Raw genomic sequence first — 27,477 nt, 5'->3', positions numbered from 1 at the left:
TATGGGACACGGCCAGGAAAAGGCCCGCCTGGCTGCGCCTCAGTTATTCAGGCATGCATCCTCTGCATTTTCGCTTGAAATGGGGCAACTTTGCGGGGCACTGCTTTTCATCTGGGAAATTGGGACATTTCATGGCTGAATGCCCTGAAAGGCAACCGTCTTTGGAGGATGCACAGGTTATGCTGCCCAAGGACGACATGGTGCTTGATGCTCCGCCCCAGGAAGTCATGGATAAAGGTAAACAACCGGTCCTGGGTTCGGATTCCCGTCGCATGGACTGGATTGAGGCACATCCCAAAAAAGGTAAAAAGTTGGATGCCGGCCTGGCAGATCCTGGACCTCCTGTTTCCCAGGACTCCATGCGCACGTATACGCGCAGAAAAGAAATGGTCACTTCACAGCAGGCTCCGCGCACTACCGCCCCATCGGCCCCCCGTAATCAGGCTCCAAGGAAAGTCTATACTGATGGTCCCAAAGGCCCTCCTCCTAAGCTGGCTTTTGATACCAAAGGTAATGTGATTACTCCCTGGGATCGGCGTTATCCCCGCCCCACTCCCAAGGCAGTGGATTTACCCTCTACCTCTAAAGCAGGTCGCCAGAATTCCTTTGCAGTATTGGCTGATTTTCTAGATGAGGGCGTCCTGGATGCTCTCGCGGAAAAGGTGAAATCAAGGCAACAGGTGCCTCGTTCCTGACTTTCTTTTTTGAAGAGATATGAAGTTAGCCACATGGAATGTGCGAGGCATTTGCTCTCACCATAAGCAACATGCCATGTGGACCGTCTTACATGAAAATTGGTGGGATGTATTGTGTGCAGTTGAGCACAAAAGTCACGGTGAAGCAGGAAAAGTTGTGGACTGTCATGGATTCCGTCTGTTTTATGCAGGCACCCATGCTACGCACTATTCGGGCGTGCTGATGATTGTCCATGAGAAATATCAGCCTGTCCTTATTAAAAATGATGTGCAGGGCCGCTTCCTGGTTATCGAAGTCTTATTTGAAGGCGAGATTTTATGGTTACTGGGCCTCTATGCGCCGAATGATCCCCCATCCCGACGGGATCTTTGGTCCACTTTGCAGGCCTCCATGTCACGTGGCCGAAGGGGGCTTTTGATGGGAGATTTCAATATGTGTATTCACTCTTCTCAGTCCACTTCAGCGCATTCGGTCATGGATGCGCCGGAAAGCCGGGTGTGGAATTCCTTTGCTTTGCATGTTCTTAAGCAGGATCTTTGGTCCTGGCTTCACCCTTCCTTTGCAGGGTTTACTTTTCATTCTGCACAATATGCAACTACTTGGTCGTGGCTGGACAGAATGTATATCATGCAGGGGGACGATTTTCTTCCCGAGATGCTGGAAATGAAGGTCTTGCAGCAGTATGCATTGTCGGATCATTTCCCCCTTCAGTTGGAGATGCGGGCACAATCTATTGCACCTTTTATGCAGTTGCTGGATAGGCTCCCGTTACGTTTCAACTCCTCTTATTTGAAACATCCAATATTTCAGGGCTATATGCAGCAATTGATCGACAGGTTCTTATTGGACTTCGCCTCTGAGGGCTTGCCTTCATTTGCACGGTTGCTCTCTAATGTACGGCGTATTGCTCGGCAGTATGGGATCCATCATGCATTGCTTTGTCGCCGTCGTCGATCTGCAGCAGAGGAGCTACTGGCTTTGGTCCGCTCCTTGCTCCTGGATTCCCCAGATGATGATTTTCTGCTGTCATTGGAGAGGCGTTTGGCCCATCTTCTTCAAGTATTTCAGTTAAAATCTTATCAGCAGGCCAAGCTGCATACCTTGACTAACACATTGCAAGATAGTGCCTGCCAGTCTCATAAGTTCTTTCGCGCCCTGCATGCGTCTCCGGCTCGCGACAATATGACCAGACTCCAGGATCCGGAGGGTCGCATGGTCACTGATCCGCAGACCATTGTCAATATGTGCAGAAATTATTTTATGGATCTCCTTGGTTCTTCTCCCTCGCCTTCTAGCCAGGTTACGCATGCCCGCGCGGTCTTCTATCATCTGGTCCGACAGCAGGTTCCATTGGATATGCAAGCCACTTTGGAGGCGGATATTTGCGAGGAGGAGGTCATGGATGTCTTGTTGCACCTGCCGATGGATAAAAGTCCTGGCTGGGATGGTCTCACTAATGAATTCTTTCAGAGCTCAGCCACTCAGTTGGTGAAGCCATTGGTGGTCTTGTTTCAGCAGGTTTGGGAAACCAGGGTTATGCCCTCCTCATGGAAAGAAGGCCTTATCAAACTGATTCCAAAGGTCCCTTCACCGTCAAAGCTGCAACACTGGAGACCAATCTCTTTGATGGGCTCCATGTACAAAATCTACTCCAAAGTGCTGGCGAATCGGCTTCACAAGCACCTTCCCGCTATTGTGCATCCTCTCCAATATGGCTTTATTAAGGGCCGCAACATTCTCCATAATATCTTAAATGTGCAAATGGCTATTGACTATGCGCGACACTCCGGTCAGGAAGTGGTATTGATTCAATTGGACTTGGAAAAGGCGTTTGATTATGTGGATTGGTCTTTCATTGCAGATCTCATATCTGCTATGGGCTTTGGCACCCGAATGTCCCGATTGATCTACACCATTAGTGTTGCGGCTTCATCCAGAGTTATACTCAATGGTGGGGTTACTGAGCCCTTTGTCCTTGCACGCTCAGTCAGACAGGGTTGTCCTCTGAGTCCACTCTTTTTTGCCCTGGCGACGCACCCGGTCCTTTCAATGTTATCCTCCATGGCAGATTCGGCTCAGCTGGCAGGGCTGTCTCTTCCTTTGGGCCATCACTTCATTAGCCAATCTTTGGCTGATGACACCTTTATGATTTTGCAGGCGGACAAGGACAACATTCGCAAGGCATTAGATGTTTGGACGCTTTTTGGTCAAGCCTCTGGACTTCGCATCAATGCTTTTAAGTCCGCCATTCTCAGTTGCACGGAGCCTGATTTACAGTCATTAGGCTGGCAAGGCCAGGTGGTTTTCCGTGGCTCTATTGTCAGACATCTTGGATACCCAGTGGGGGTGGATGTACGGCCAAAGGACCTGCTGGAATGGATTTCACACAAACTGGCGGCAAAGTTTATGTATTGGAAGTCGCAAGCGTGGCCCTTCCATGTCTGCCTCAAAGTGGCTCAGTCAATTATGCTCCCAATGCTATCGTATTTCCTGCCATTGTTGCCATGGACGCCTACTACTTTGAAGCCTCTCACTCACCCCATCCGTTTCATGCTATGGAAGAAGGATTCTCTGCAGGCAGGCATTTCTTGGATTTCATGGTCGCATACATGTACCCCTAAGCGCATGGGTGGTGGAGCTCTTTTGGATGCAGAACATCATATGCTGGCTCTCCGTTGGTCCCTTTTTCGGGCCATGTGTGTGGATCATCACCCGTGGACTATCATAGCCCGTTATTTCCTTGAGGACGGCGGGCTCCGCCATGGTAACACCCGGCTTCGGGCCTCCTGGTGGCATGTCCTTAATGCTGATTCCCGTTTTTCCAGCTCCTCTTCCCCTTTGTTACAGCACCTGGTCGACTCTTGGAAAGTGGTGCTCAAAAAGGCCCGGTGGCACCCGGTAGGGGACCGCTTGCAGACTAACTCCTTTCAGCTGGAATTGTTGGCAGTATCGAGACTACTTTCATGGGAAGACAAACATCAGCTCAGACTGCGATTTAACCGCATGGCCCGTTTAGGTGTGACGTCGGTTGCGGATGCTACCCTTGCCACGCGCAATGTCCTCATATCCTTTCGGACTGCTAGGCGACTTTTTAAGATCCCGCGCGGATACCGTGACTTATGGGGAAAGCTGTCGGCGGAGGCTTCAGGGCAGGCAACCCTTTCCTGCCTTGGCTGTGGATCGCCCTTGGCAGGACTGGGACCTTGCAGGCCGGTTGAGTCTGGAAAAGGCCTCTACTAATCAGGTCTATCATCTTCTTATTCAGGATCGCCAATGGCTGGGTGACAAAGCTAATACTGTTTGGGGTCTGCGGAAATCGCAGACATGGTGGCAGACAACGCTGATGGAGGGCTGGCTGAATAAGGCACCTTTCAAATGCAAGGTCTTTCTTTGGCGGGTAATGATTGGTGGTCTTCCTCTTGCCTCGGCCCTTGCCAAGCGTCGCATCTCCAATGGCACTTGCTTCTTCTGTACCACAACGGCGGAATCAGCTCGACATCGTTTTCTTTCTTGCCCGCTCGCCAAGAATATCTGGTTACTCTTGTCGCACATATGGCGCACTGTGGTGGGCTCCTCGCTAACTCCTTTCGACTGGGTTTTTGGGCGCCCGAAGTAACCCACACTGCCACAGTTGCATATGCAGATACTATTTCACTTCTTCAGATACTGGGGATGCTGGCACATTTGGACCACCCGCAATGCTTTTCTCTTTGATTCGGCCTCTAATGTACCGCGCCATGTTGCCAGGCTTAAAGGCCTCTTGCACTGGCAGTTAGATCTCATCCGACACGCTGACTTGCTCCCTCGGGAGGATTTGTTTCCTTGGCATATGGCAATTGCCTCTGGGTCGTTGCCATGATTCGTGTAACTTTTTAGTACACTACTACTGGGATTTTCCCCACGTTGGCCTACGGCCCTCGTGCCTCTTGTAATCAGAAAGAGAGAGAGCGAGAGAACTTCTTCTCCTGATGGCTTAGTGTCATCAACTATCTTGTAATCAAGTAATCTTGTATTTTTTCGTAATTAATACAATTACCTTTTACGAAAAAAAGAGAGAGAGAGAGAGGCTTGAGAGAAAAAGAGAGTGCGAGAGGCTTAAGAGAGAGAGGGACAGGCTTGGGGGAAAGAGAAATAGGAAAGAAAAAAGAGAAAAAAGCAAGGAGAAAGAACAAAAGAAAGTTGTAGGCTTGGGAGAGAGTGGCCAAAAAGTATCAATTTTTTCGTACTAAATCGTACAAATATGTATAGTATGGTACCGTATGGATCAGTCCATACTACATATGGAGATAACCTTGAATCACACCTAAAAGTCCTTAATAAGATCAGCCAAGCATGAAGACGAGTGCCAAAAATGCATGACTCAATGCAATAGGGAACGAATCAACACCAATATCTCTTGAATACATGCATCGTATACGAAGCGAGCATGATGAATTCCATATTGCCTAGTGACTCGTTGCACATTTCCAATCAATTGATCAAATGATGCACTTCGTATACATGGAAATCAAGTAAAAACTGATCAAGTAATTGTACCATGTAAACATTCAATACCTCATGCCTCAAAAAGGAGGAATAAGTACCAGACATCTCGCCTAGAAACAACAGAAATGTACTAACGAGCTATCTAAGCATGACAAATTATAGGGAGAGTGATCCATTAAAACACATCGTTGCAAAACTTTCATTCACAGAATCTCCAGCAAAAAGGCAATATCATGCATGACATAAATCCAATCTAGACGACTCCATGTCTCACTATGTTGTGTGAATGGAAGGCACATACAAAATCCAGCAGACATAGACAAGGCCACACCTTTTGGTGCATCCATTATATAGTGCAAATAAGTAAATTGTGACGTGTCTACACACATTGATATCACCCATCAACAAGCCTTGTCTATCAAGGGAGAGACTGCTCTTAAGCCATTCCTACAAACCATAGCAATGTGAGGCATAATTAGGCCCATAGACTCCCACTCACCATAAATGTTGAGAGAGAGGCATGTGAACCCTATGTATGCAAGGGTGGATAAGGATAGTTGGGTGTGAATGAACTGGAGGGTAGGGGGAAACCCTAACCCTAGCCATCCAGAATCTAAATAAACACCCCAAAGGTCACTCTCAATGAAGAGGAGAGTGTACTAGTTATACTTGTGAATAACTCACCAAGCAAGATCTTCTTCTTGTACTCGAGAGCTCTCTCTCTCCCTCTTGTGCACACTCATGCTCTCACTCTGATATTTCTAACATGGTATCAGAGCCATCTTTGATCCAACAAGCTTCCTTCAGCTACATCTTGACCTAAGTGCAAAAGAAAATCTCATTTTTCTCACTTTACCTTCTTCTCCACCATAGCACAATTTCAATCACCAAGAGTCAGCCAAACACATCTTTTACTAGAACAAGCTGAAATCTATGAAGAACAACCATGAGGACACCAAAGTGCCCCCCGCGAAAAACAACTTACACTCGTGGCAACGAACAATCCTACCCGCTTCTTTGTGACTCTTGTGCTCTGTTTGCTGTGACAACAAACACCACAAAGGCTCCAAGAGGCAATCTTCATTCATAAACCAAACCTAAAGCTGATCCTGTCTCCATTTAACCTTAGACACCAATGCTTCAAAAACCCCCTCATCCACAAAATCTACTAGCATTGCAAAGACATTATGCCCATGAAGGTCATTCTTAGAAGCTAATCGTGGGTAACGGTAGTCCTATGGCAAAGGCAAGACATGGCTGGTGGATCCTAAGCGAGTGATTAACATGCGATCTCAAGTTACCATCACACAACTTGGAACTAGAGGGAGCCATATTAGTTGCATTACACTCATGAGAAGACTTATCCTTTCTATGCATACATGTATGGAAGGATCCTAAGATCTTGCCGATGTGCCAATTGGCAACTCAATATCAAGGCTTTTCCCCTTTTTGGTGTGAGCATCAATAGAAGCAGACTCAAGGCGAGCAATATGGCTGTTTTCCTTTAGCTAAATCTCTTGGTATAGGGCATTCATCAACGTTAGGTCCATCAAGAATCATGCCCACCATGTAAGCATTGAGATCAACCCTGGCATCCATTTTCCCGAGGTACTCAACCATAAAATGGCCTAACTTCCCACAAGAGAAACAATGACATGCAAAAATGCCTCATTTGAGTTTAAACCTCAATATGTACATAATACCAAAACAATTCAAGCGCAATGCATTGGGTCTATTGCATGTAGTATCCCATAACATGCACAAGCAATTTCGGTTTGTTGCTTGCATGCTCAAAGGCACCAAAACAATGCCCATGGCAGGCACTACATCCTTTAATAAAGGCTAGTAGACTGCTAGACATCATTCAACCTCAACCCAAATTGGACATTGCTATTGAACCAAACGTTGAAAATCAGCCATGCCCGCTAGCACACAACACGAACCAACTATCAATCAAAAAACATAGGCAGCTTTCCCAAAAGATCATCATCACGATTCTTAGCTGATTTGAACATGACTTCGTAAAAGCCTCTTGGACTCACAAAAATCTCTCCCACACAATCTTGCTACAAAGAAAAGTGCAAACAATGGAGGATCCAAAGGATCACAAGCATCCTAGCTCTAAAAAGGAGTATAACATCGCTCTCGTAAAATGCAAAAAAAGAACGCCACACTTTCTTTCTGTCCACATGAGTATCCAATACATCCACCTCATCATAGTCTGGAAGATTATTGTGATTATGCTCTATATGCTCAACAAGGTATTGGCAAATTCCAACGGATGCTCCCAATCCAGATCGTGAGAATCATCTGATTGGGTGATGACTTGAGAATACGACCACAATGAAGGCGCAAGAGAATTCTAGCCATCAGAGCTCTGCATGGGATCATCTGCAACATGCTTATTACCTTAACAACTTGTTGCAAATCAGTGCACTATACCATTTCCTCTTCATCTTTAGAGTTCGATCCCATAGCCACCACTACTTGGTCGATGAAGGACACATTAATCTCAAGCATAATAGCTAAAGGTTCACTAGACGATCTATCCTCCAACAATCCCTATAGATCTTGCTAGGTTGCCGTGTTTGCATAGCACCACAGGGGGGTGGGTCACAATGTACGACAGATCACATGCTACAACGCTCTCTCTAAGTAATTGTATTAATTACATAAAAGTAGAAGTATAGGATTGCAAGATTACAAGATGCAAGATGGCTCTAGGCCATCATGCATAAAAAGATGCAAAGGAATAGAGGAGATTGTTGTATGCCAAGGAACTAAATCATCTCTAACCAAGATACTAGCATGTTGTAGAAGGTCAAGCTGCCATTGGAGAAGTCCCTTAAGCTTCGCAACATGGCATTGAATGCCCAAGGTAGCATAAAAAATGAATGTATTGCAAGTGATCCAAATATGCCAACAACCCCAAAATGTGAAAAGATGAAATAGGATCTTCATGTAAGGTTGTGGCAAACCATCGTATTTAGCTTTTACCAAAAACCTAGTCAAGAGGACACATCCTTGTCCCTACCACAACATGCCCAATGTTTGAGATTAGAGTCCAAATCCTCCGAGAAAAAGGGCACAAGACAAATCTATGATAGGAAGACTCAACTATAGTGATATAGAAGAAACAATTCTCATTAGAAATATCTTTGCGGTGAAGAGTTAATGCAAGGGGGAGGCCCCTCACCAACATTCTCCAAATGAATACCTTGCATTTGAATAGCGTTTTATTGATCCATCCCTCCATTATTGTCAATTTCCACCAAGCTTTACATTTGCTCGATCCCCAAAGAGTATTGGCTTTGGTGGTCAACCATGCATGGTCTCTAATCATAAAATGGTAAATCTCATTAACTAAGGAGGATTGAAGGGCCAAATGCCCTGCAAGATCCCAATTCTACCAAGGGCAATTAGAATCCAGGACAGGAAAGGGTTGCTAGTCTTGCAAGAGATTGGAGACTCTACCTCAAAGATCACCGTAGCCAGGAGGTACCCCAAAGACTCGTTTGATGGTGTGAAAGGACATCAAAGTGCCTCAAGGCAAGAGAGTGGCATTAGCCACTAAGGTCAATCCAAGATAAATCATGCAAATAAACTTAGCTTGCTCTCTCTCCTCTCTCTCTCTCTCTCTTTTTGAAGAAGAAGACACCAAAGAATTATACACCTTGATGGACAGCAAGGAAGACTTTGTGCACACATCTACTTGGAGAGTGGTTAAGAAGACCACCCAAGATAAAGAAAGGGAAAGCTCATAAGAGCCCGCTCTCATGGTCTACTTCCTCAGTGCTCACCATGGAGACTAGGAGAAACTTCTTACCCCAATGCCAAACATTGAAAGGTACAATTGTGTTTTTGGGCACTGACCTTACACTGACCCAACTAGCCGGCACGAGGGAGTGCATGCCAAGAATTAAGGCAACAATGGAGGAGGGTAATCTAGCCTCCTAAAAAGGAGGAAAAGTGGTGATCATGGAGAGACATACCAAATACCGATGCGGGACCTATGGGACCAACCTCACACTAGTATCTTGGAACTCTAATGGAGCCTTACACTTGGATGTGGGAGCATTTGAAGAGACATTTAGAGAAAGAGAGAGAGTATTCTACTCAGAGATACATCATAGGCCACATACTACACTCCCACAAGTGACAGGCTATAGATGGGAGTGTAGTATAGATCTCTAGTTTACTGATTAGCAAACCCATCATGGGGACCCATCGACACCTGAGATACTTCTTCTCCAAAGAGAGAGGATATCTACAGGGCAGAGATCTTCAGACCACTATATGATGCAAACCCTAACATTCCACTACAAGAGCTCACCAGCAATTCAATGAGCCTCTACACACAACAACAGGTGTAGCTTTCCCACACTCATGACCTACATAGAGAGCTTCCACCAAAGTGATACCTCGGCACAATGGATATGATTATGAGTGCCATAATTGGGATCCAATACCCACACACAGGCACATCTACTCATCAGATGTCTCATGTAGCAAAAGAAGAGAGCATTCTTAGCCTAGTTGGAAAGAGAACTGTAACAGTCATTCTTGAGCTACGATTCTAGAGAGGCCTAGAGGCATTTTAAAGAGCATTGTCCAGCCACACCCATTACATCCCGTGATACATGGGAGCAATATGTGACTAGTCTTTACACAATAGCAGGTCAGCCTCCTCTTCCCAATCTGCCTGGGCCTTGCCCAAAGGGCACTACCTTCTTTACAAGGAATAGGGTCTGAGGTGCTATTAACAAACTCAACAAAGGCAAGGGACAAGCTCACAATAGATTAGAAGCCAAGCACTTGATTCATGCTAGGGGCTTGGTGGCAGGCCTACTAGCTCACATGTTTAACAAAGCCATGTGTGAAGGCCTCTCAGAGAGTTGTAGCATAAACACTATTACATCTATCCTCAAGTCAAAGAATCCTATTCTACCCGCCAAGTTATATGACTCCATTCTTGAACATGAGTTGGGTAGTTGGGGAGAGAGGTGGGGTCTTAGAGCATAGGGACAAGCTAGCTTTAGGAGAGGCTTCTCTACATTGGATCGCATCCTCATGCTTAGAGCAATTATTGAGGAGGGCAGAGCTCATGGGTGATGAATCTATTGCTACTTTGTGGATTTCCACAAAGCATTTGACACAATGCCAAGAGGCAGGTTGATACATAGACTACATGCTGTAAGCCTAAGAAGTTTAGGTAGGGGATTTTGGCATTGTATTGAAGGGTTGTGGGCAGAGTGCAAACACTTCAAGGCCTTGATTGAACTTTTCCTGCCAATGCCTTAAACACCCCATCATCTAGACAATCAGCCAGAGATGCAAAGGCATTCTGCCCATGACGCTCAGACTTGGATGAAAAAGGCTTATCCTTGTTTTTAGAAGCTAAGTGTGGGTATCTACAATCCCAAGCAATAATCACCTTACCCTTTTAATCCAATGCACGATATGCATGGGGATCCTTGGATGGCTCAACATGTGATTGCAAATGTGCAAGGACTCCAAAACCAAAAGTAGCCATAGTAGATGCATGTGTCACATGTGAAGACTTATCCTTTTGACGCACATACGTATGGAAGAAGTCCTATGAGCTTGCCAATGGGCCAACTAGCTGCTCAACATCAACCTTCTTGCCTTTTTTATTCTGAAATTCAATCATCCTGATTCCTTTGGAACCAAAGACAACACAAGGTGCTTGTCCTTAACCAATTTGTCCTTAGGCAAATCTCTTTGGAAAGGTATTCATCAATCACAGGTGCAACAACCATCATACTAGTGTCCATATTATGGTTAGTACTTACATCTATCTTTTCTAGGCACTCAACCATTAAGTGGCCTGGAGCTTTGGTTGAGAGAGAGCCTTCATGAAAAGATCTGGCAAGTTGTCTTCAATGGGTACATAAGACAACTCTATATCTCCATCTGACATCCACTCACAAACATAATGGTAATGAACTTCTATATGTTTTGTGCGGGCATGTAACACTGTTGAAAAACCACCTCTTCAATTTACACATTTCATCTAAGGTTTCCCACTGACAGCCCCAAAAAAGGCTGGGGTCCACATTCCGGTCACTCCCACTGAGTGGTGCGCCACCCTAGACGGGTTATGCCTATAAATAGGCTGTTACTTCATTCATTCTTCACCCACTTCGATCATTCTTCACCCCTCTTCCTTCGTCATTCCGGTACTCTTTTCTTCTCCCTCATGCCTCTCCACTGCCCTTACACCCCTTCAAGTGGACATTTTCCAAATAATCCATCTCAAACTACATATACCTCAGCTATGTATGAATGCCATCCCTAGTCATAGCATCACCATAACAAGAAGGCTCACTAAAATCCATGATCATAGCATAGTGTAGAGACGGTGTATATCTATCTAGCCATATAGAAACCCTAGTAAACTTATGCCACATTGGAAAGTCTTCTTGGTCCTCTTCCACAAGATTAGCCATCTTTAAATTAACTATGTCAAGCTCATTTGATATATTCTCCTCTTGCTCAACACGCACGATCTCTCCCATTAGGGCAAAAAACGTTCAAAAATACACTTTCGATCATGACAAGATTAAGAAAAGGACCAAAGATAGTTTGCCATGTGCGCAAGAATATGGTATTCTTGTCTCCTCATTCCTCCAGTATGGCAATCTTCTCTTTCATCTTGGCACCATCTTAGGCCAGCCTGCCACCTGCGTTTGGCTGCCTGGAGGACTCCCCACATCTTGGCATCAATCCTACATAGCTAGTGATTTCCCTCTCCCACCTGGTAGCATTAGATTGCTTGCATTTTGGGTCTTCTTTACCTAGCATCATCTTCCATCAATCTGGCATCAGCATCCTCCTTCTCTAGGCAGTATCATCACCTGTGTTTGGCTATCTAGAGGCATCTCCTTGCCTTGCATTACCTCCTTCACCATGGCGTCATCTTTCTTGCCCCTGGCGATAGTGCACCCCACCTAGCATCAATGATCACATTTTCGTTTGCACACTTGTGGCCTCTCGCATTTGCGTTTTGCATCCTGGCCCACTATGCACTTCTTGACATCTAAGGACTATGCTTCGCTCCATCAACAGCTAGTGATCATCTTCCTCATCTCTAACAGCATCAAAGGACTGCAGTTCACCTCGATAGCTGTCCTTTTCCTCCCAATCATTAATTTGATAGCCCACTGCTCAGACGACTGCATTTCGCTCCCTTCATTGTGTAGATTCCCACAGGTGTTGCCACGTGATTCAGACAAGTAAGTGCACTCATCTTTTGAGCTTCATATCACCTTTCCTTCATAGCATGATTCAGTGCATCATCACCATGTTTTTCTTGTGTTTTTGAGTTTCTTTTCTCTCTCAGTGTTTGTTGTATACACACTATGTTTCTCCCTGCAATCCTGACTATCTCTTTGCTCTCTAGTCATTTTTTACAAGCACTAGGTTCCATGCAATGGCCAAAGTACTCTGGTTGTCAATGTAGATAAGCACGGAAGCTATCTATTGCACATGAAGATCTATAAGTAACTTGCAAAGCCAAACACACTCCATGTGGTTGTGCGCGCTATTCTATACTCAACTTCACAGCTATAGTTTGTTTCTTGCTGGACTAAGAAACAAGAGATGTACCCAAGAAGAAATAGTTGCCATTGAGAAACACGAGAGTTTGAACATCAAGCTCCAATCACTCTTAGGATATCCATACAAAGAGAGTGAAGAATCAGCCTTGTAGAAAAGGCCAAAACCTAGGGTGCCTTTAAGATACTGAAAGGCACGACTCACTGCCTACCATTGAAGTACTAAATGGTTGTGCATAAGCCATCTCAGTTAGGAGCATGAAACTGAAGATTGGGCCTCATGTAACATAAATATATCAAGAATCCAACAACTTGTTAATATAAAGTAGTGTTCAAGGATCCATTACCATCATTAGAAGTGAATTTGAAATCAGGCTCCAAGGGAGTAAACACAAGCTTGAAATCCTCACACTAGAAGCGGTGTAGAAATTGTCTAATGTACATAGACTCTGTCATGATGATGCCCTCCTCAAATTGAATACCCAAGTAATAGTGAAGTAGACCAAGACCTATCCTGGTAAATGTCTACTGTAAATCAGCCTTAAATGCTGCAATTTGACCAGCATTGGCCCTAGTGACAAGCATGTCATCAACGTAAAGTACAAGAATAAAAAAATGAGATCCTTGATGTTGAATGTAAAGAGCATCCTTAGTAGGGCTATTCTGAAATTCAAGATGCAATAGATTAAAATTTATGCAGGTATACCAAGCCCGTGGAGCTTGGTTTCAACCATATAGAACCTTCTTGAGACAACACACTTTGTACTTGGAGCCTTTGACTTCAAAACCTAGAGGTTGAGAAACATATACCTCTTCAATAAGATATCCATGGAGAAATTCCATCTTGATATTTAGTTGATGCACCTCCCAATGAAAGTGGGTAGCAAGGGAAATAATACTCTTGATGGTAGTGATGCAAGCAGTAGGGGCAAAGGTTTCCTCAAAGTTGATTCCTTGCTGCTATGCATATCCCTTAGCAACGAGGTGGGCTTTGTACCTATCAATAGAACCGTTTGACTTTCTTTTAATTTTATAAACCCATTTGGTACCTATTGCATGCTTGTCGTGAGGCAAGTCACATGGCTCATGTGCAAGCAACCAAAGGAAGAGGCTACTTGCTATCCTAAAGAGTGTCTAGCAGCCAACAGGGGACCTTTTTAGGCTGCTGAATGTCAACCCTTGTGTACTCCAAGTAAATCATGAATAGGGGACTGCTCTCATCAAACAAGGTATCAAGATGTTGTGGCAGTAGATCAAGCTGAGTAGGCTGTTGTAGTGTATTTGTAGGTGGTGAAAATGAAGGGTGAGAAGAAGGATTGGCTATGGAACCATTAAGGAAAAGTGCTAGTAGGTTGTCAAAGATGTTTGACGCATCAATAATAGACTCTTTTTTCACAATACAGCAAGGGGTGAGAAGCATTTTGAGTCAAGATAACATCTCGGATGAGAATAATCTTTCATGTGGAGGGTTGATAAAGTCGATACCCTTTCTTTCAACACTATATCCACTAAATATGTTGCGAACAGCCTTATCATCCTACCTATGCCTTTTTTGGGAAGGCACATTAGCATATGCCAATGAACAGAAAGTCCTCACAGGCTTGGAGCCAGTCCATGCCTCATAGGGAGTGATGGTGCATAAAGCTCTTGTGGGACACCTATTCAAAACATTAGCAACACATAGAATAGCATCAAACCAAAAAGAATTAGGTAAATTCTTACTCTTTAGTATTCATCTTGCCATCTCCATGAGTGACCTATTCTTCCATTCTACTACTCTATTTTGTTGTGGAGAGTAAGGGACGATGCACCGATGAGGGATACCTCAAGATTGCCAAACACTAAAAATTGTTTAAAGATGTTCACCCCCCTTGTCGATGCAAAGGGCCTAAATGCAAAAGTTGCTTCGGTTCTCAAGCATGGCAATAAAAGTCTTCAAGCTAGAAAGACTTAAAACTTGGACTTCAGCCCATATACCCAAGTGAATCCAGATTTGTCATTAATAAGTGTGACAAATTATAGGAATCCACCAATAGATTTGGTCTACATAGGACCACAAACATCATTCTGAAGGAGAAGAAAAAATGATGGAGAATAAACATGAGAATCCTGAGGAAAGGAAAACTGATACATCTTACCAAGTAAACAGCCTTTACAAATGTGATTCGATGGCCACTAAATTTTTGGAAGATCTCTGACCATATGCTCTGTCTAGAGCTTCATCAATGCTTGATAGCTAATAAGACCAAGCCTCTAATGCCATAAATGTGTATCTTGGAACGATTTCTTTGTTAATAAGACACTATTCATAGGATCTTCAGCAAGCTGCTCATCATATGTATCTAGACGATAGAGACCTTTAGTGAGGGTGCTTGTCAAGTCAATGGAAGAAGAAACTTGATCATCATATACCACACAGCGGGGGCCATCCAAAATGATGTGAAACACAAAAGTTGCAATGGCTAAGATACATATAAGATTCTTCTTGATGACAAACACATAGAAAACATCGTGTGATGTCAAAGGAGTGCGTGAAGCAGAGACAACCTACACATGACAAATGCCTTTGACTACACAAGAGGCATTGTTAGTGCACAAATGTGCCTCCCTTAGGTACATAACAGAGGGATGAAAATAATGCTCGACAAAAGGTAATGTGCTTGCATGCACCATTGTTGAAATACCAAGTAGTAATTTGGAAAGATCCATCCTTATCTATAAATAGACAGGCTGCCCCCATTCAATCTCATTTCTTCCATGTAGGTTTCCCTCCCTTGTGTGTAGATCTTAGTCATCACTCTCCCACCACATGGTGGTCCAGCCTTCGCGACTGCTGCCATCACCTCCTTTGCTCCTCTACTGTTGTGTTTTACTATTGCGTTTTACTATGGTGTTTTACTGCAGTGTTCTACTGCGTTTTACTACCGTGTTTTACTGTGGCGTTCTACTGCGGTGTTTTACTGCGGCGTTATACTGCTATATTTTCCTACTTCGCCCACATCATCAAGCATAATCCTATACAATTGCCTCGGTCTCCTCACAATCTGGTGATGTTTCTCTCACTCCATCACTTTGACTAGTGGTCACAACACCTGGAATCCGTCTCCGATGGATATCACCTCTATGACACACTGCTCTACCCTTGGGCACACTATATACTCGTACATTCAGTTACAGCATTCAGTCACTTCAGAGTTGTGTTCTTTCTATCCCTTCTTCTATTTGTGTTTGAGTTTTTGTGTCTGAGTTTTGAGTTTTGCATTTAGGATTTGAGTTTTACTTTTTGTGTTTGTGTTTGTCTAGTTGTGCTTTTATCATGGTCGTACACTGTGTGTTTTCTCAGTGTAAACCCTAGTTGTGCCTCCACACTCTTCTTCACATGGTATTAGAGCTAGTGCTCTTATAAAGAGTATCTTGCATATATTGTGGAGTGTCAGTCTTTGCAAGAGGCACACAATACAACTCGTAACTAAATCATACTATCACAGACACCTTCTTCTCATGACCCCATGATGTCTTATCAGGCTTCTCTATCACTAAAGGCCCTGAGGAGGCATTATGGACTCGATGAGGAAGACGACACTCCATATTCAACCTCACCACCACCCTCTATGTTTACACCCATGCCAAATATTCCAAATTTCATTAATCTCACAGACAAGTTTAGGAGTATCTACGCAACAAATATGGACTTGAAGACATCCCTTCTTCCAGTTTTGCTACTCCTTTCAGACCGGTTGGTGAGGCTAGCCACCTTTCTGATCATGGAGGTAATACGACATTTGGAACGATTGGCGATCCATCTTCATCATATTGGCCAGGCCATGTGTGAGGTTCGTACAACCCTTTTGAGTCATTCGAATCAAAACCCTGTCTTGTTTTGCCTTTTGGTGTGTAGAATCCGGATGGTAAAATGTATGTAAATCTTAATAGAGAGGGCTCAAAAAGCACACATCCATCATCAGGTATACCTCCATCTTCTATTTCATTTGAGCAAGTCAATTACTATTCTTCTCTCCCTCCCATTCCACCCTCTTCTCTTGAAGCCATATCACACTCATTTCACAACCTCGGTTTGCATTCCATATTTGCCTCTACTACCACACTAGGAGTTCGACCTTTTGTCTCTAATCCTAGCACCATGACCTCTTAGATGCACGGATTTCCATCCTGTGCTCTACATGTCCCTATCCCTCCACCATGGGGTACTCATGCGGTGGCACTGCCCATGCCTAATCATCCCATGCAAACATTTGGGTCCACCGTGCACACTTCTTGAATGCCTAGTGGGCACTCTCGGATTCATTCCCAAGTGTACGCTTTTCCCCCACAATACCCCCCCCCCCTATCCACCTTATCCGAGCACTACCACTCTTGTTGCATCGGCCAAGAATGCCTTCATGGATAAGCCTTATTTCAACGCATCGAATTTCACTACTTGGTCAAACTATATGCAGCAAGTGCTTGAGTCTCAAGGTCTTTGGAACCTTCTTGGTCTTGAGCCTATGCCTGAACCTTACTTTGCCTACCTTGATTACTTCCATCAATAGCGAGCTCGCAATGCCACAGCCAATGTCGAGCTGATGTAGGGTATGCTTTCCGGCTCATTTTCCATTTCTATCTTGTTTTGTTTTTTTAGAGCATCTCACTACTAACCTCTGTGATTGCAGATCTTCCTCTCTTTTGCAAACTTTGTTTTCAGTACAGGGCTAACATGCACGTTTGTCTAGTCCTACCTAGGCTTGCGATGTGGGATGTGCACCATTCTATTCGTGATTTTATCTTCCTAGGAGTTGCTCTTCTACCAGCATGCAGGCTTTTCCTTCCAAGGCGGATCGTACATCTCTCTTGATGCTATCATGGCGGTGACTTCTACCTCGCTCTTCCAGTCAACATGCTTCCTGTCACTATGCTTCTTAGCCCCACATGAAGACCAACATTTGGCTCCTCTTCCTTCTTCGGTGTTGCCATTCCATGTTGAGAGGGGGTTCCTACCCTTCTTGGTATTCTACAGGTTTTGGCACTTGTCTTCGATATTGGCCTTCCCACCCCCCCCCCCCCCTGTTGTACCTTCACCCTTTGCATTGCATGATTTCATCATCTTTGTACTAGGGCACTTGGGCAAGTGAACAATTTCCCCACGAGGAACACTGTCCAAGTGGCACCTATTGCATGAGCATTTCACAGCATGTAGTATACTCATTGTGCGGAGACCACTAGATGGATCCTAAGTTGTTTCCACCGACGGTTTTGTACACCACACCACTATTACTTCCTCACCGTTCCCTCATCATTGACATCCTCATCTATAAATAGATAGGCTGCCCCCATTCAGTCTCATCCCTTCCATGCAGGTTTCGCACCCTTGTGGTAGATCTCAGCCATCAGTCTCCCACTACATGGCGGCCGCCTTTGCCGACTGCTGCCATCACCTAGTTTGTTCCTCTGCTACTGTGTTTCACTACCACATTTTATTGTGGCATTCTATTGCGGCGTTTTATTGCAATGTTCTATTGCTGCATTCTACTATTGCGTTTTCATGTGGCATACTACTATAGCGTTTTGCTGCCGCGTTCTACTGCTATGCTTTGCTAGTTCGCCCATATCATTAGGCATCATTCTTTGCAATCACCTCATTCTCCTCACACTTTGGTGATCAGTCTTTGGTGTTTCTCTCACTTCGTCACTCCGACTAGTGGTCACAGCACTTGGGATCCGTCTCTGGTGGACGTCACTCTCCGATACACTGCTCTATCCTTGGGCACACTATATACTCTTACATTCATTTGCAACATTCATTCACTTCAAAGTTGTATCCTTTCTATCTTCTTCTATTTGTGTTTGAGTTTTGAGTTTTGCGTTTAGGGTTTGAGTTTGCTTTATGTGTCTATGTTTGTCTCGTGCTTCTGTCATGGTCGTACACTATGTTTCCTCAATGCAAACCCTAGCAATGCCTCCACACTCTTCTTCACAAAAGCCTCATCAGTGATAGAAAAACAAGTATCGTGAATAGAAGGATTATAATGACATTGAATGAAAAAAGTAGAATCGTTAAACTGAGTAACCATTATATGGCAAGGAGGATCCTATGTATCAAGAGACCTTGGTAGTGTGGACCTCATGAGAGTCTCCAAAGACATCAGCTTGTGCAGAGCATGGGGAACATTTACCAGCATTAGGCAGTGCACACAGATTATCTATTTGTATGGCCTCTCACAGTGGCCCAACTTTGGCATTTACACATGCTATCCATCTTTTCATGGTGCTAGCACTGTATATTATTTGATGGTCTCCCTCTCCCTAATAACTGGCATATAGGATTTTTCCATCATAGCACCCCATTGGGTCTAAGCATATCTCCGCATATCCTGTAAGTCTGTCCCACTAGGATCCAAGCATGTCTCAGCGCATTCTGCAAGTGAGCCCTTGATCTCATGCCAGTCACAGCACATTCTGCAAGTGAGCCCTTGATCTCATGCCATTACCACACCCAAACTCCACCACAGTCACCACCCTGTCATCCCCGCTAGCGGTTTATGTTCTTTTTTATTTTGATCTTTGTATTCCCTTGGAGGAATAGTGGCACACAGCTAGCTACATCTCTAAATAGATCACCAAACATGGCTTTCCAACATTAGAGTTTAGCAAATCACCAAGTGGGAGTTGGGACCGATGAGTGTGTGAGCCTCAGCTCACCTTCAGAGAGTGGTGTCTTTGGGAGCATACACTTATATATATGCACGAGTTATCTTGCATTGTCTAGCATGACGAAAGAGACCAACATCTCAATTATCCTTGGGACATGACTAAAAGAAGCATGGAGGATCTTCCAAGACCCCTGCCCCTCACTACAGACCCAGCATACCAATGCATGCCCCTTTGCAGTCCCCCTTTCTTCACCCCCCCAAGCCACACCCATTATACCCATTTTTCTTCACAGCAGAGATTGCACGAGACGCCATTGGGAGACTAAACATGCAAAATTACAGATACAAAATGTCCCTGAAGCAATAGGCCAACCTTCCACTTGCTGAAGAAACATTACCTGCCTGAACTACCTCCTCCCTCCTGCCTGCTCGTGTCTCCAGCCAGCCTCACTGGCTGCCTTCCTCCTCAAAACCTTATTGCAGGATGAAACCTTTAGAGATCTAACTACAAAAATGACAAAGCACCTCTCTCAACTGCAACCATACAGTAAGTATTTTGGGATCTAAGGATTCACTAAACAATATGGGTTCACCATGATGGTTGTCTTGTATACAAATTATCATGACAATTGGGGATTCATTAATACCTAGAAGCCAAAAAATCTATTCTAGATCGGTTGAAAGTTTCAAAGACCATCTGAAAAGAGTAAACTCGAGACATCCTCGAAAGCTCACAATGCAGAGGCTGTTTAACATTGCATAAAGGCATGTTCAAGCTAAACATCTGTTCCTTGTTATCAAAGTGAACTGGTATACCCAGAAGCTGTTTCTGATTGCAAAGGGCATGTTCAAGCTAAAGTTCAAACACTCAGTCCTTATTATCAAAGTGAGCTGGTATCAGAGGACATACAAGCTGTAGTTTCTGATGAACCACACAAGTGTCAAAATCAGGAAGTCCATCACAAGGCATTCTGGGTAAAGGCTGTAATTCATCCCAACACCAACGCACTTCTCGAACAAATTCCATCCAGAGAATAGAAATCGCTGTGAAAAGAAAGACAATGAATGTACTGTCACAAGATTATACCATCATAAATAGAGGTCTCTCAAATTACCACAGTGAGAGGGTATTTCAAATCACATGGCAATCATGTATTTACAAATTGCACTAGCTGATAACAGAGGTCAATCCTACCACGGATATTGCAGGTACCAAACCACAATGCATGAAGGCAGTACTGTGAAAAGAGAGACCCTGGTGGAGCACCCTTGATTGCACGGGCATGTTCATGAGAGCTGTGACTAGAGCTCAGCTCCAATCTTCCTGTAGTACAAGAATGATTAGTCACCCACAATTGAAACTCCATGTGCAAGAAATGTCAACATTTTTAGAGGCAAGATCAGTTGCCCAATACTCATGAGGATCAACCACAATGCTAAAACCTAGACCTGAAGCTCTTTCATGTCATAAGAAGAGGTTCAACCATATCGCAAGTATCACGTACATCCAGAATATTATGGAAAAAACTTTGTGAAGTTCTACATAGGCTTGAAAACCAAACAGTTGAACACAGCTGTATAAAATCAGCAGTACAAACAGGATGACATATTCATTACTGAAAAACGTGACACAACATTCAACACTTTGCTCTCAAGACTGAACCATATATCCCCTTGCAGCATGATTTTCTTTTCTTGAATAAATAGAAACTAGCAACAGGTTTACACAGTAGTAAAGCTTTGGTGAGTTGGAGTTTGGATGACTCCAATTTTCTGTTTATACTTATTCAGAGTAGTAGTACGAGTTACCTTTTACAAGTGGTTGATGTCTCGCTAACTGCCAATGGCAGGTGGGAACTCATGTGCTTTAGTAAGTCTCCAAGGTTTAGAGGATCTCTAGAGCAGGATATTTGTGGACAAGTGGAGAGCCATATAAACCAACGGTTGGATATAAGTGGAGTTAACCCCTTTAAGTGGTAGTTTCCTACTTGCATGGATGAATATTCATCATAGCCATCTCCTTCCTGAGCCCTACCATTGAGTCAATAGGAGACATTAGGAAATCTCTCCACTTTTAGGATTTGTGACACTCTTTAGGTGGCCACTTTGGGCCTACCCCCTTTCTTGTGTCTTGTAAATGTGTACACCTCTAGCTCTAGCCCCATTGCTCTTTTGCTGTTTGGCTTTCATCTCTCTTGGTCAAGCTCCTTCATTCGCCAACCTCATCTTTGCTTGCACTATGCCCGATGGTACATACTAATTTAGATTGATTCAAGCCTTCCAGGTGGAGTTTTCACATCATGCATACTTCCAAATTTTTTATATGTATTAGAGTGCCCTTGTTTCTACAGGAGCTGCATTTCATCACAAAAAAGCTCGTCAAAGAGGGCTCTAAAGTTGCAGATTTCATTGCAGCCAAGTTGTTCATCTGTTTCACATCCATTGATATCTGCATCATGAAAACAGCCAGTTTAGAGTCAGATGTGCATTTGCAGCGTTTGTGTTTTCTGCATAGACTTTCCTGGCCTGCTCCTCTCACACCCTAGTCGTGATGGCCCATGTAGGGTGGAGAATCATCCATCATGCATCAATTAAGGAACAGACAGATTTTTAATGGTTTGCCTTTCTACAATCAATAAATGACCTTTTTTCAACAATTTTGGCTTACATGATTTTTGGCATTCATGATTCTCTAGAAACATTGTTTGAGCTTGAGCTTGCTTATAATTCCCCTCTAAGATAGATTCGTCAAGACAGAGAGAAAAACATGAAACTACTTCTGAGCACGAGTGATTCTTCTCCTCCCAACCACGCCTAGATCAGTGCTGGCCCTCCCACTCGGATTCCTTTGCCAGCCGTCAACTTCCTGGAGTCCTACTATTCCTAGACTCTCTAGGCTCCCCTTAACCCCGTTCGGGCGCCCAAGAGCCCGGACGGTCATTCTCGTGCATGTTCCCCTAGATTTACCTTAATGTGACATTAAATGTCACTTTTAATGTCACATTCCATATTTATGACCTTAATGTGACATTAAATATCACATTTAATGTCACATTAATGTCACATTTCCTTCCCCTTAAGAATCGATTTCGTCCTCGAAAACGATACTTGGAAGGTCTAACTGTAAATCGGGAAACCTTTTCTTTAAAGTACTTACTCGCTCCCATGTTGAGCTTTCTTCTGAACAATCTTTCCACTTAACCAAACATTCTTGATAAATAGTATTCCTCGTTCGTCTATTACGAACATTTAATATTTTTTCTGGTTCATGTGGATTAGATTGGTCATAGAGTAACTCCTCAATATCATCATTTAAGATTAGATTATCCAAATCACCCAGCTTTTTCCTTAATTTACTTACATGAAAAACTGGATGTATTTTACTACCAGTAGGTAGTTGGAGCTTGTAAGCCAATTCTCCCACCCTTTTAAGTATTATGAAAGGACCACAATACCTTGGTGAAAGCTTTGGACATTGTCCCTTTTTCATAGTTTTAGTTTGTTCAGGCACCTTAAGATAGACCAATTCTCCTTCTTCAAAGGAGATGTCTCTTCGGTGAGGATCTGCATATGCTCTAGCTCGATTTTGAGCTCTTTTAATATTTTATTGAGCAAATTTTAACATACTATTCATATCCTCCAAAAAGTCTTTAGCTGCCTGAACCTTTTCCTTATGCAGTCCTACTGCAAAAGGAGCTCTGGGCTGAAACCCATACATTAACATAAATGGACTATATCCAGTGGAAGAGTGCTTGGCACTGTTATATGCAAACTCTGCTATCGGCAAATACTCTTTCCAATTAGTTTGCCTTTTACTTACATATGCCCTAAGCATATCTTCAAGAATTTGGTTAACCCTTTCAGTTTGCCCATCTGTTTGCGGGTGATCCGCCGTACTCATGCTAAGTTTAGTATCCAATTTCCTAAATACCGCACACAAAAAATGGCTATCAAATTTTCTATCCCGATCAGAAACTATATTTGCCGGAAGGCCATATAATCGGTATATGTTCTCTACGAACAATCTAGCCAATTCTGGTGTTTTAACATCAGTTGAAGTTGGAATGAACCTAGCCATTTTGGTTAACCTATCCACAATTACCCACACAGAATCGTGCCCCTTCTGTGTTCTAGGTAAAGCAACAATAAAGTCCATGGAGATACTTTCCCATTTTCCCGAAGGAATCTCTAGTGGATGGAGAAGTCCTCCCATTTTTAATCTTTCAGCTTTATTAACCTGGCATTTATTACATTTGACCACATAGTCAAGGACGTCCTTATTCATTCCAGGCCAATAGAACTACCTTTTAATAAGACTATAAGTCTTATTAACTCCTGGATGTCCCGCACTAGGGGTATCATGACACTCAAAGAGTATCTGGCGCCTTATTTCTGTATCTTTTGGGACACATACCCTACCCTTGTAGAGTAAATAACCATTATCAATGGTAAAATTCTTCCACTTGAATCCAGTTTGAGCAACCCCTGATGCTCCATTTCCTTGTTGAACATCCTTAGATATTCCTTCCTTAGTAGAAGCACTTTCATTTGGATCCCCATTTTTTATTGCTTCCCATATGTTGTAATATGCCGGATCAACCTGGCATTTCCCTTTTAAAGATTCAAGCAAGTTGGAAGTGAACTGAGTAAAACTCAATTCATTAATGATGGGCATTCTGCTGAGTGCATCAACTACTATATTATACTTTCCTTTTCTATATCTAATCTCATAGTCGAACTCTTGGAGGAGTTCGGTCCATCTAGCTTTACGCCCGTGTAAATTTGGTTGATCATTAAGCCACTTAATGCTTTCATGATCCGATAAAATCAAAAGTTTGGCACCATACAAATAGTGCCTCCATTTCTTCATTGCATGTACTATTGCATACAGCTCCCTCTCATAAAAAGAATAATTCTGTTTTACACGATCTAATTTCTTGCTTTCAAAAGCAACTAGTCGACCTTCTTGTAATAAGACCGCACCTATTGCCTTATCACTGGCATCAGCTTCAATCACAAATGGTTTGTTGGGATCCACTATTAATAATACTGGAGCTGTAGCAATGGCTACCTTAAGTTTTTGAAAACTTTCATTTTGATCTGTTCGCTAATTAAAACTTTTCCCTTTCCCTTTAAGTTGGTCTGTCATTGGAATAGCTATTTTGGCATAATCTCGAATGAATCTACGATAAAATCCAGATAAACCTAGGAAAATCTGCAGCTCTTCCAGGTTCCTTAGAGGTGGCGATTCAATAATTGCCCTTACTTTTTCTGGATCCATGTTGATTCCCTCTTTCGAGATAATATGCCCTAGATATTTGACCTCTTGTGCAAAGAATTCACATTTAGTTTTCTTCGCATAAAGGGAATGTGTTCTTAACAGTTGGAATACTAATTGTAAGTATTCCAAATGTTCTTCTCTTGATTTACTAAAGATCAAGATATCATCCAAGAAGACTACTACAAAATGTCCTAGATAGGGCCGTAAAACACTATTCATCAGCTTCATAAAGGTAGCTGGTGCATTAGTGAGGCCAAAAGGCATCACCAAAAAATCATAATGCCCGTATCTAGTACGAAATGCCGTCTTGGAAACATCTTGTGCCTTAATTCTTATTTGGTGATAGCCTGATCTTAAGTCTATCTTTGTGAAGAATTTTGCCCCTTGCAATTGATCAAAAAGATCTTCCATTCTGGGCATAGGAAATTTATTCTTCACCGTTATTTTATTAAGTGCTCTATAGTCAACACAAAGTCGCATAGAACCATCTTTTTTCTTTACCAATAAAATTGGTGAAGCCCAAGGTGAATTACTGGGTTGAATAAACCCTTTATCCAGGTAATCCTTAATTTGTCTTTCAACTTCTTGATGCTGTGTTTCACTTAACCTATACAGTGGTTTTGAAATTGGGTGTGTATCCTTATTTATATCAATTGGGTGATTTATATCACCCCTATCTGGTGGAAGGCCACTTGGTAAATCAGAAGGAAACACATCTTTAAAGTCATCTAACAAACTATTCAATTCATTATTAACATTCAACTCACAAACATAAGAAAATTGTTGCTTTATATTACAGAAAGTAAAAATATTCTGTACAGGAAGAGACCATAGCATATATACCTCACAAACTTCCTTCTTTAGTAGCTTCTGAACTTCAGTAGAACACAGCAAAGGATTATCAGATACTTCATGTTCACCTTGAATGACAAAAGTCTTACCATCCCTTTCAAATTCTAGTGTATTATGGTGATAGCTACGTTTTAAGGATGGTTCCAATCCCCATAGCCACTCCCTCCCTAGAGCAATATCAGCTCTTTCCATGTTCATTATTTGGAAATCAAGCTTATCTTTATATCCTTGAATCTCAATTTCCAAATTGGATACCATTGTATCCCGTATTTTATTGTCTTGGCCTTGCATCATACGAACAACATATTGATGCTCACTGTTTTGTTGGGGAAGTTTTAATTTTTTGACAAGTGCATAATTTGTAAAATTATGTGTGGCAGAGTCATCAATCATGACTCTAACCCTTTTTCCAGCTATCAATCCATGTACTCTAAGTAAATCATGTGGCCCAAAAGTAGGTTGCCACATAGAAGTTGGCATACAACACTTATGTTGTACATCCATGTGCAAGACCTCTAAAGATTTATACTTTTCATGGCCCTTTAATTCTAAGTTCTGCACTACATGGATTTGTTTTTCTTTTCCCTTGCCCTTGTCCTTATCATTTCCTTTGTCTTCCCCCTTTTTCTTTTGAGGGCAATTCCAAGCAGCATGGTTAGGGGATAGGCAATTGAAACACAACTTTTCTTTTTTGGCCTTATCAAAGTCATCAGGACTTAACTTTGGCCTCATATATGGTTTCTTTTTAAAAGGTTTTTTTTTACCCTTTAAAAATGGCATTTTCCTTTTAAATTTGCCCACAAATTTTGAGGTTTCCAATTCCTTAGACTTGGGCTCCGTATCAGTGAGACTAGTGAGTGTACCTGGACGCGTACTATCTTCATAAATTAATGCAAATTTAATTGCCTCTTCCAGCGTCTTAGGTAAACTCTGTTTTACTTCCTTTTTACAGGCTTTATCCAGTCCCCTAATGAATCCTCTTGTTTTTTGGAATTCATCTATTCCCTCCAGTTTGAGGATTATCTCACGATATTCCTCCAGATATGTCAGCAGGGGTCTTCCCTTTTGTCTGACATAATCCCAATCTTCCCAATTTCTTTTCATTTCATTTTCAAGAAGAAATTCTTTCAAAAAGACGGATTCAAATTGAGCCCAAGTTTCAGGTATTTTATTCGCCTCCTTTAAAGTTCGCCACCACTTATATGCTTTGGGTCCAAAAGTTAAACTAGCCTCCAGTACTTGGAGATGTGGTGGGGTATTTTTTAATTTATGTAAATCTTCCCATTTTTGGAGGAAATTAAAGATTGTGTCTTTATTCCTATCTTTTTTCTCCCCGTAAAATTGAGGTGGTTTCATATCCTTTAGAACTGGATTATCCCTCAATTTATGGTAAGTTTGGGGTTCCTTAGGATCTCGCATAGTCACATCTAAATCTTTCGATGAAGATGGGACATCTGAGATTTCTATCTTATTTTTATCTTTTTCCAACAATAAAGTTAACTGAGATTTGATTTCAGTAAGTGTTTGAGTTAAAATTTCCATTTGAACCCCCTGAGTTTGCACACGAGCAGTAAGATCATCGAATTGCTCTCGCGTAGCAAAAAATTCTTCCCATTGTTCTTCTTGTATGTCTGGTTCATGGGGATCTACCATAGGTTGATCCCCGGAACTAGAACTTTCCATTACCCTTTCTTTCCCTTTTTCTGCCATTAATACACTGGAATTGGAAAGCAAAAATAAGAAATTTGCATACAAAGTAAAGTACTTCCCTGATTTTTAATGGCAGACAGTGGCTATTGATTTGGAAAGAAACTCGAAGAGTAAGAAACAGATTGTATCTTCCCGGATTAGAACAGTGAAGTAATCATGCTGGAAATTCAATTTCCTGACTTCAGTCGTATATGACATTCTTCTGTCCCTCTCTCAGCAGTCGCAGTCA

At 42.8% G+C, this 27,477-nt stretch overlaps 1 protein-coding gene across 6 annotated transcripts in view; it reads right to left on the bottom strand.

Moving 5' to 3' along the window:
• The window catches only part of LOC148019545 (Rab3 GTPase-activating protein catalytic protein), a 248,219-nt gene that overhangs the window by 44,615 nt on the left and 176,127 nt on the right, over positions 1-27,477 (bottom strand). For all 6 annotated transcript variants that reach the window (XR_015694814.1, XR_015694813.1, XM_087699513.1 and 3 more), the window contains 2 exons: positions 20,601-20,729; positions 20,316-20,449 (listed from right to left, as the gene is read on the bottom strand). Coding sequence is in view for 4 of the 6 variants with exons in the window: in XM_087699513.1 (XP_087555639.1) it covers positions 20,316-20,449; positions 20,601-20,729 (263 nt within the window). In the remaining 2 variants the exon portion in view is untranslated. The remainder of the gene's footprint in view (positions 1-20,315; positions 20,450-20,600; positions 20,730-27,477) is intronic.

This window comes from Lygodium microphyllum, chromosome 19 (genome assembly GCF_053477565.2).
Source record: "Lygodium microphyllum isolate KBCC chromosome 19, Lygodium_microphyllum_v1.1.10, whole genome shotgun sequence".
In the NCBI taxonomy this organism is placed as follows: domain Eukaryota; kingdom Viridiplantae; phylum Streptophyta; class Polypodiopsida; order Schizaeales; family Lygodiaceae; genus Lygodium; species Lygodium microphyllum.
The sequence above is the reverse complement of the archived record's forward strand: the minus strand, read 5'-3'. Positions and strand labels throughout refer to the sequence as shown.